Raw genomic sequence first — 11,144 nt, 5'->3', positions numbered from 1 at the left:
CCCCCCATGCAGGACCCCCTTCCAGCTTTATCCTATTACAGAAACAAAAGAACAACAATCTGAGTACTCCATTTTTTTTCTTTTTCATTTAAATTTGAAACAAGGATGTTGTACATGTCAATCCCAATTCCCTCACCCTCCCATCCTCCCCTTTCACCCTCCACCTAACCCCAGGCCATCCCCTTTCTGCTCTCCAGGGAGGATGGAGCCTTCCATAGAAAGTCTTCAAAGTCTGTTCTATCATTTGCAGCAGGGCCTAGGCCCTCCCCCATGTGTGTAGGCTGAGGGAGTAAACCTCTGTGTGGGATGGGCTCCCAAAGTTCATTCATATACTAGGGATAAATACTGATCCATTACCAGGGGCCCCATAGACTGCCCTGTCCTCCTAACTAAGACCACATTCAGGGAGCCTGATTCGATCTTGTGCTGGTTCCCCAGTTGTCAGACTGGGGTCCATGAGCTCTCCCTTGTTCAGGTCAGGTTCTGTGGGTTTCTCCAATCTGGTCTTGACCCTTTTGCTCATCATTCCTCCCTCTCTGTAACTGGATCCCAGGAATTTGGCTAGTATTTAACTGTGTCTGCTTCTGCTTCCATCAGCTACTAGATGAAGGCTCTAGGATGGCATATGAAGTAGTCATCAATCTCATTATCCTGGAAGGGCATTAGCTGTAGCTCGTCCACTATTGCTTAGATTGTCAGTTGGGTTCATCCTTGTAGATCTCTGGGCATTTCCATAGTGTCAGATTTCTCCTTTTACAAAGCAAGCTCACTTGTGTAGTAATAGAAAATGTAGAGAATAGCAAACTAGCCCAGCTAATACTTGCCTAATGCAGTCTCTTTTACTATGGACTTCATGTCATCCCAGGCATACTTCAGAGAACAAGCTACTATCACACATCTGTATACCATCAGAAGTAAGATATTGCATTTTAGGTGGCACAGAAAGTAAATACAGGCAGAGTACCAAGTAGGCTGACTGTAGATCATTACCTCTTCCTCTATTCCCCCAGATCCCATACCCCAGTCTTATACTGAACACTGCAGAACACCTGTGGCAGTCTTCACCTACATATCTCCCATAGGTTTTCATATCCATATTCAACTAGTTGCTTTATCCTAGCCTCCAAGTCCAACAGTCACTGCTTGCTAACCTACGTGCCACTCCTGCCATAGAAGCAGGTAGTCTGACTGCTGATCTTCACCTCCAGGCACAATCCCCCAGTGTCATCTCAAACTCTACAAAAGAACACCTTCTGCAACCTTCCCTGGCCCCCTGCTGCCATCTACTTTGGATCCCACAGATCTTACCTTTCTAATCTCCCTTCCCCAATGCATTGGCTTTTCAATCCCCAAGGCCAGGAGGTATCCCCCAAAGATCATTCCTGCCTGGGAAGCAGGTATGCTGAATGCAGATTTTCACCTCTTCTTCTGCTGCTCCAGATCTAACCCTCTCCCTCCATTTCATCCCCAATGCTATAGCAACACATCTGCTGCAGTCTTCCTTTCCTCTCTGACCCCATCCCCACTGGATCATAAAGATCTTTTCCTTCAACCCTTCTTCCTCCAACTCATTCCATTTTCCCAGCCTCCAACACCAACAGGAATTCCCTGGGAACACACCAACTGAGCAGGCCAGCGAAACAGGTCCACAGAAAACTTTCTACCAGGCAACTACCAGCCATCACACACTCCTAAATTCAACACAGGGACCAAGAAAAGAAACTCCACCCAATAAAACAGACAAAATCAGATATCAGTACCTAGACCTACAATCATCCTAATTCCAGATGCATAGACATCAACATAAAACACACTCAAAAACAGCCAGGAGAGTATGTCTCCACCAATCCTTAGATATCCTACCATAACAGACCCTGAATATTCTAACATAGCTGAAGCACAAGAAAAAGATCTTAAAACAACATTTATGAATGTGATAGATGCCATTAAAGTGGAAATGAATAAATACCTCAAAGAAATCCAAGAAAACAGTGTAATAAAAATGAATAAAACTTTTTAAGACCTGAAAATGGAAATAGAATTTACAATGAAAAACCAAACAAACTTCGAACAGGAACCACAGAGGCCAAGTTTCTCCAAAAAAATAAAAGAAATGGAAGAGAGAATATCAGTAAATGAAAATAAGAAACAATAAATTGATCAAAGAAAATGTTAAATCTAAAAAAAATTCCTGACACATAATCATCCAGGAAATCTGGGACCATGAAAATACCAAAGTTAGGAATGATAGGAATAGAAAGAAGGAGAAGAAACACAGCTCAAATCATGGAGGAGAATTTTCCTTAACTAAAGACTGCGATGCATATAAAGGTACAAGAAGCATACAGAATAGCAAATATACTGAACCAAAAAGAAAGTCTCTCACCACACAATAATCAAAACACATGCAGAACGAAAATGATAATAAAAGCCTACAGACATATTAGAATTGCACCTGACTTCCCAAGTGACTCTAAAAGCCAGAAAGGGCTTGGACAGATGTGCTACATACTCTAAGAGACCATGGATGCCAGCCTAGAGTACTATACCTAGCACTGACTTGTATGGAGAAAGTTCATTCAAGCAACTTTACAGTACACCTGGAAGCTCTAGAACAATAACCAAAAAATAATCATACCCAAAAGGAGTATATAGCAAGAAATAATAAAACTCAAGGCTGAAATCAATAAAATAGAAAAAAGAAAACAATACATTCAGTGTAACAAAGAGTTGGTTGTTTGAGAAAGTTGACATGATAGACAAACCCCTGTACAAATTAACTAACAGGCAGAGAATTTCAAAATTAAAAAAAATCAAAAGTGAAAAGGGGAACATAACAAACACTGAGGAAATCAAGAGAATCACAAAGGTGTGCTTTAAAAACAACAAATTGGGAAATCTAAAAGAAATGGATATTTTTCTTAATAGAGACCACTTACCAAAGTTAAATCAAGATCATATAAACAATTTAAATAGACCTATAACCCCTATGGAAATAGAAGCAGTAATAAAAGCCCAGATGGTTTCAGCAGAGAACTATACGACAAACTAATGCCAATATTCCTCTAAGTATTGCACAAAAAAGAAACAGAAGGAACATTGTCCAATTTATGAGGCCAGAGTCACCCCGATTCCCAAACCACACAAAGATTCAACAAAGGAAGAGAATTACAGACCAATTTCCCTCATGAGCATTGATGCAAAAACACTCAATAAATTACTGGCCAACCGAATCCAAGAACAAATCAAAAAGACCATCCACCATAAACAAGTAGGTTTCATCCCAGAGATACAGGAATAGTTTAATATATGAAAATAAAATAAATCTACCATATACATAAATTGAGAGAAAAAAAGACATGATCATCTCATTAGGTGCAGAATACGCCTTTGACAAAATCCAGCATCCTTTCATGATAAAAGTCATAAAATAAATCTGCCATATACATAAATTGAGAGAAAAAAGACATGATCATCTCATTAGGTGCAGAAAAAGCCTTTGACAAAATCCAGCATCCTTTCATGACTAAAGTCATACAGTGGTCTGCACCAGGGTCTTGGCATATATTTTATACCTTTCAGTTTAGTATTTTTATGGGACCCCTGAGTGTTTGAACCAGTGGGCCTCTGATTCTTCTGTCTTCTCTTGGAGCACCTTTCCTTCTGTTGGTTTGCTTTGTCCTCCTTGATGTGATTGGTTTTTGCTTTCTTTTATTATATTTTATTTTGTTAAAAAATTAAAATGAAAATAATTTACTACCATCTCACAAGGGACATAGCTAATACATCTTTCAGACAAACTTCTAATCATTTGACATCTGTAGTCTATAAAATCTGATGCTTATAAAAAAGGAAGAAAGAAAAGAAATAGGGGCAAGAGTGAGAACAAAGGCAGAGTATAAAGTAGCTTTATTCTAGGAAGTCAATAACTAATAAAATATTTTCTTACTTCCTATGATATAACATTTACATTTTATTGAAAATGAAATTGTCAGTGAGGTTTATCACATAGAAAACTATACAGAAAATCAAAATATGCCTTGAAATACACAGTTAAAAACTAAGCTTTGTTTGAATATTAAACAAAAGAATTTGTCAAGAAAGTCAATTGCTAGTCAATAGTTATATCATAAAATGTGAGTTTTATGGGAGGCCTCACCCTCTCTGAGGAGTGGATGGGTAGATGGTAGGGGGATTTTGAGGACTGGAAGGTGAGGGAACTGGGATTAGAATATAAAATAAGGGGTTTTATTTTAAATAAAAAACTAATAAAAAGAATCAAAATTGGAAATGAAGTACTAGAATAAACATGGAAAGATTATTACTTAGCTTGCTAGAAATAAAACAAGCACTATTGGAATGTCTGGGTCATTTTTCACACAATATACACTGCCGACTAAACAGTTTATCAAATGATGTCAGTGTTTTATTCAGACATTGCTACTCATTTTTAAAGAAGAAAATATTCCAAAGTTGAAACCAGCTATGAGAGACATTTTAGATTTTCTGCTGAGTGTTTAGCTGTGTGTGTTGCTTCTGCTTCCATCAACTACTAGATGACTTGATGAAGGCTCTAGGATGGCATATAAGGTAGTCTTCAATCTTATTATCAGGGAAGGGCATTTAAGGTAGCCTCACCCCTATTGCTTAGATTGTTAGTTGGGGTCATCCTTGTAGATCTCTGGGCAGTTGCAGAGATGGAAGAATGATGAGCAAATGGGTCAAGACCAGGCTGGAGAAACCCACAGAAACTGCTGACCTGAACAAGTGGGAGCTCTTAGACTCTAGTCTGATAGCTGGGAAACCAGCATAGGACCATCCCAGACCGCTGAGCGTGGGTGTCAGTTAGGAGGACTGGGAAGTCTATGGGCCTCTGGTAGTGGATCAGTATTTATCCCTAGTATACAAATGGACTTTGGGAATCCATCTAGAAGGATACTTTCTCAGCCTAGACACTTGTGGGAGGGCCTTGTCCCAGCCCCAAATGTTATGACAGACTTTGAAAACTTTTCATGGAAGGCCTCACCCTCCCTGGGGAGCAGGAAGGGGATGGGATAGGGGTTAGTGGGGAGACAGGGGAGGAGGGGAGGGTGTGTGGGGGAACTTGGACTGACATGTAAAACAAGCTTGTTTCAAATTTAAATAAAAATATAAAAAAAGATTAATTTTGTGAAGAAGTTCCTTTGATTGAAAATGATCAATTATTGGAAAATTTAAGACCTTGATAATCAATTCTGAAGAAACAGATACATGAATTGTGCCATAATTCCTGAAGTTTTGAGAAAATAAGATTTCTTGGAGTCTATATATGCTTATTTGCAATTTTAAGTATTTTCCTATTTGCATATTACTGCTATTTCTGAAAGAAATTTATATTAAAGTTAATGATAAATGCACCTCAATCAACTAGGAACAAAGATATATATTTAAAATCTACCTAAAATTGCCCATTGAATATTCAGAAATATTAGATTTGATATTGCAATTAACAAATAAACAAATGCTACACCTCAAAACCAGAAACTAATATATTTTCTAGTCTTAGTGGTTGACTAGTATATAGATAGTTTTATTCTTATCAGAAAATAAGTTCACAAAATTTCAAATATTTTCCACTATTTTTCTTTTATAGTTTGTGTTATAACAATTTCTTTATTTTCATATAGATATATTATTATAAATATGTATGCTATACTTTAAGTGTAAAACATAATAAAAGACAAATTTCAGTCTTTTATTCATTACCAATGTTATTTGTTTTATTTAATTATTTAATAATACAATTTCATTGCATACTCATTAAAAAGAATCATCTTCAAGTATCAAATATGCTTATTGTACCATTAATCCCAAGTATATAGTTTACTTCAGAATATCTTTCGAATGAATGAGGGATTACAATTAACTAATATTTAGATGTTAATGGGTACATTATGAACACACTTTTTCTCAGAGTAATTCACAGAGGCCTCACGAGCCGGTGCCCATATAGAGAATAATATACCTTTGCACAGCAGTTTCTCCTGAGAGCTTCATGGTTATTGTTTAATAACGTATTTTAGATCAAGTAACAGCATGGCTAAAACCACTTCCATCACTTTCCAAATCTTTTTCTTTCTTTTTATGTTTTTTTTTTTTCCATTTACTATATTCTGATCATGGTTTCCCCTGCCTCAACTACTCCCAGATCCTTCCCACCTCTACTCTGTATCCCACAGGCTTTCTCTCTCTTTAGAAAACAAATAGGACAGGAGGGGAGGGCCTAGTCCCTACTCCAAATGACTTGACAGATTTAGATGATCCCTCCTGCAAGGCAGGAGTTGGGGGGGGAGTGGAAGGGGAAGGTGGGAGGGGGACGTGGGAGGATGGGAGAGAGGGACGGAGGGACAGAGAGGAACTAGAATCGATATGTAAAATAAGAGAAAAAAAAAAAGAAAACTAACTAACTAAATAAATAAATAACAAACGGGAAAACAAAAAACCCAAACAAACCAGAATAAAACAAAACAAACAGCCCCCAATTAATTATAGTGACACATAAAGCCCCTTTTGCATTATGTTTTTTCATTAGTGGAACCTACCATTCTACCCTATTCACTGATAATACTTTTACACTTGTCTGCATTTCTCATGACTTTTACCAAATCACCTTATCAGCGTCGTCAATATATATGAATTAGTAAACATCATTCCATTCCATCTCCACAGATACGTTCTTTTTTAAAACTTTTAAATACATTTCAGTGTGTGCGTGCATGTGTGTGTGTGTGTGTGTGTGTGAGAGAGAGAGAGAGAGAGAGAGAGAGAGAGAGAGAGAGAGAGAGAGAGAGAGAGAGAGAGGAGCGCACGCGCGTTTGTGCCAAACTCAGGTCATCAGGCTTGGCAGAAGGTACACATTTATACATTGAACAATCTTGCCAGTCTGTATTTTTTTTTTTTTTTTTTTTTGAACAGCTTTAAGCCTTTGTAATACTTGTCTTTTTCTCTTGGTGCATTATGATATGCCACTAGGTTTTGTTGTGCACTCTGGACAACTTCCTGAGAGAATTAGTGCTCAGTGACAATTTTAGAATGAATGTAATGGCTCCAAGAATGGCAAAGGTGAGGTGCTCTTGTGACTATAAGGTTGTTTAAGGCAGTTGAACGTGGTTTTGAGTTCTTTTCCACACAAATCACATAAGCAAAGAAATCATTCACTCAAGAAGAAAAACTTCTAATTGGAGTGTGGCGAATATTCTGAGAGGTTCTATCTATGGAGGACTGGAGTGTCAATCACAAGGATAAGCCCATTTCTCAGGAGAACTCATAACTACTTAACTAACTTTGGCAGCTGAGCTGACAACGCAGCTGCAGGAGGGCGGAGAAAGGGCAGGAGCCACCCGGCAACCAGCGTTAAGGGGAGGGGCTGTAGTGACGCAAGCCTAGTCGAACTGCTTTGTCCCTCTGCGCTCTCCGTCGGGGGTGGGGGGGGGAAGATTGCCGAGAGGGTCATAGGTATGGCGGCTTTTAGGGTAAGTGAAAAGAAACTTAGTTTTCCACTTCCCACTCGCTTTGAGACCAGAGCATTCCAGTAATTGTAGAAGGGACTATCTATCGTAACTCTCGGACAGAGCCACGCAGTAATTGGCGGCCTGGAGGTGCGACTGCGAGAATTGGAATCTTTAACATTTGCTGTCTCCACTCACTTGCTTTGCCGCCTCCTTAATCTTCAGTTAACTGTTTATAGCACGGAGGGCTTTAGTGCCGTAACTCGCTGGGTAATGAAAAGGCCTGAGCAACTAGCTGCTTCGATAAAGAGAAAAACAGTCTTTGGCGTTTGTCTTAGTGTGCAGGGCGGGACTCCATGACCCGAACAAAGGATTTCCTTCAATAATTACTTGGGGCTAAAACAGAGACCTGACGTCCCAGAATCTGTATTGGACGTCAGATTATGCAGTGTAGTTACTACCAGTCGAATAACAGGTTTCTTTGGAGTTTTATGAGAAAAGGTGCTTTTGTGTAGGGATCGGGATAGAGGAAGCGAGCCAGCTGACTTTTAGGTTTCAAAGTCAGTTTACAGATACTTATGCACTGTATTTTTTCAGTGTATAATGACCCTGTGAGGCTTGAAGGAGATTAAGACTGTCAGTAATTCAATCACCCGATGCTGATTTTAAGTTCGTTTGGTGTTGTTCTTCATTTACCATTCTTACTACATTTCTGCATTTTGGGACCTCATACTTTCCCTTGAATTATGGACTGCTCTACTACCTGAACTCTACTCCCTTTATCCCTCTGATGGAATCCATTTTCTCCTTGTTACTATAGTACTTACACAAAAATGAGAGCTTGTACTTTTACTTTAAAGCCTTTATAGGTACTCCATTATCTGCTCTCAGGGGTCTGGTTATACTTCTAGATAACAACCCTTCTCCTAGCCTCTGCTCCCCAGCTTCCTCTTCTGTCACCCAGAAATATATACTTACTTTATCTCGCCATGCACCCTTTTACCTGCTCTTTCTGCAATTCCTAAAGTGTCCTTGCCCATTCTCATTTAATTTCTACCAGGCATGTCCAATGGGCCTTTTGATAAAATGTAACCAATTTGTCCTATACTAAGTTCATTCTGGAGAATCACAGTCAAGTTATTAACAACACCAACAAAACATGCAAAAATCTCCAAAACAAACAAAACATAACAAAACAAAAAACCCAAATTTATAGTGTTTAAATAAGTTTATGATTTTGTTTTGGGTAAGATGTGGCCTTTAGGCCATATGTAAAATAGACTTTCTCACTTTGCTGAGGGAGTGTCCCTGACTAGCTGTAATGATCTACACAAGATAGTTATTGATAACCATACTGATAAGTTAGAAGGTCTAAGTCCTTTAGTCCTTTAGTTCTTTTTTTTTTTTTTTTTGGCCAAACCAAGAGTGGCTTTGTGGGGTTTGTGACTCTGAAAAGTTTCTCAGTGCCCAAGTTTTAAAGGCAAAACCCAGAAAGATACATCAAAGTTAGAGGAGGGTCAGAGTAACCTTGAAACATTTCTGGCAGGGTATAGTAGTTATTTCAGACATAACTTTCCAGTTATTTTGGTTAATACATCTGGACTATGGTCAAGGCTATGGAAATCTCACATGTGTTGCCAAGGCAGACATGACCATTGTGGGGAGGGGGGTAAAAGGCTGAGAACTATCTAAGCAAACATAAAATGAAATCAGAACATGATGGCATTACCTTAGTAATTCTAGTCCCCCGTTTCTAAAAATTATTTTGAAAATTTTTATCTTGGCAAAGGGGTGAATACTGCTTCCTGAAGATCATTAGCTTAACAGAGGCAATTTTGTTTTTATTATTATCTAAGGCCCTATGGCAAGTCTTATAAAAAGGGTGAGTAGGGAACCATTCAGGGCAGTGAAAAGCTGTGAGCCATGCGTTTTAATCAGACATTTTATGGGACTAGAAATTATTTCATTTTTGTTTTTGATCTAAGTTGTTTTTAAAGTATTTGTAAAGTTATTTTTAATGATAACTTTTGATTTGTTAGCATAGAAGCAACATGTCCCTCCTACTGTCACACATTTTTCCCTAGGACATGAATATTAAGTTTAAGCCTTGCCTGTTATGGGGGCCTGTTTCTGTCAGAGACTTTGTCTGGCATGAGTGTAACTGAAGGTTTCTGATGTCTATCTATTTGATTAGTTATCTGTTGTAGGCTCCCTTTCTTCTCATTAGAGCTGTAATATTCAAGGCAGTAGTCTCTGTCATGCCCGCTTCTACCATCATCAGAACAAGGAGAGTGACAGCTTTCTGTACTGCTGGTGGGAACATTTTCACAGTAGTTCTCACAGCCAAGGTAAGGACTTGGTGGCTGTTCAGGTGCTGTTAGCAAGGTGGGAGTCATAGGTGGACTAGGCAGTTTCTCCAAATAATTATTTAGCTCACATAAAGAAATTGACTTAGGGTTAAAGTGTGTTTCAGATTCCCAATTCTGAGCTGCCCACATGGCCAGTGTCACTTCTAATTTTGGTCCAGGGTTAGTTCTCAAAGCACCTCCAACCCAGCTTATTGACTGTCCTCTGTAAGGCTTATTATATTAAACTGCTCCTTTCTATAGCTGCTCCTTTCTATATTCCATGATCTCCATGGTAGTTTCATCAGTTGTTTGGAGATGGAATATTTTGTGGTTTGAGTGCCAAATCCAGGTTATGAATCTCCTCTGCAGTGGCTCTTGCAAACTATTGGTTGTGCCCACCAGGGGCAACAGCAATCAGGCAAATAGCCACAGCATAGATCAGCACCTACCTGGATCCAATGTCCAAGTCACCAGAGATCTAGAGTGATTGTGGGCTGCACTAGCCAAAAGAGATCTGTCTTCTATGGTTAGCCCTGCAGTCCCAGGGGTTTGTGGTAATCTGTGGTAAGCCTGCCCTGGTAGCCTGTGCTATGTAGCAGTTATGTGGTATTGCAGCAAATGGTGCTATTCCACTGCTTTGCAATAAAAGTGTCATAGAAGCCTTTTCTAGCAGTGAAATTTGGCTAGACATGAATCCTTTGTTTCTTTCCTTTTGCTAGAGGAAGTCGCTCAGATGAAACCCCTTGTCAGATTTATAGTTGTCGGTCATCCTCTCTCTTACATTGTCCTTCAGACAGGAAGCTAGAAATTTGAGTGCAGATGTTTCAGCAGAGAATTCCTTGTCAATTATAAATTAGTTAGCATGGATTAACAAAAGCTGTCCCAACCATGTGTGGTAGTGCATATCTTTAATCCCAACACTCAGGATGCAGAGGGAGATGGATCTCTGAGTTCAAGGCCAGCATTGTCTATAGAGTGAGTTCCTCTATATACATAGAAAAAAGAAAAGAAAAGCTGTCCTTCCAACTTCCCCATCCCTGTTATGTGTCGGGAAACAGAACCTCTACCTTCATCTCCTCCTCCTCTTCTTCTCTACCCCCTTTTCTTTTTAACAACCCACTGAAGTAAGCAGGGTGTAGGTGTGGAATCCTCCATTGGAGAATGGCCTCCATCTTGGGGTTAGACCACTGAGGAAAACTGACTCTCCCTTCCCCTGCAGTCATAAACTGTCCATGGCTTCTCTTTAGGGCAGAGGAGACCCTCCCTTTCCAATCCTTGCTGGAACTTTGACTGGCTTGATATAGGGTAT

The 11,144-nt window shown here is 39.2% G+C and overlaps 1 protein-coding gene across 1 annotated transcript in view; it reads left to right on the top strand.

The window, feature by feature from the left end:
- The first annotated feature begins 7,480 nt into the window (after window positions 1–7,480).
- The window catches only part of Apool (apolipoprotein O like), a 53,681-nt gene continuing 50,017 nt past the window's right edge, over window positions 7,481–11,144 (top strand). The window contains exon 1 of the mRNA XM_051179544.1: window positions 7,481–7,511. Coding sequence (XP_051035501.1) covers window positions 7,497–7,511 — 15 coding nt within the window. The 5' untranslated portion in view covers window positions 7,481–7,496. The remainder of the gene's footprint in view (window positions 7,512–11,144) is intronic.

This window comes from Phodopus roborovskii, unplaced genomic scaffold, assembly GCF_943737965.1.
Source record: "Phodopus roborovskii unplaced genomic scaffold, PHOROB, whole genome shotgun sequence".
NCBI classification, from domain to species: domain Eukaryota; kingdom Metazoa; phylum Chordata; class Mammalia; order Rodentia; family Cricetidae; genus Phodopus; species Phodopus roborovskii.
This window is presented reverse-complemented; position numbering and strand designations above follow the sequence as displayed.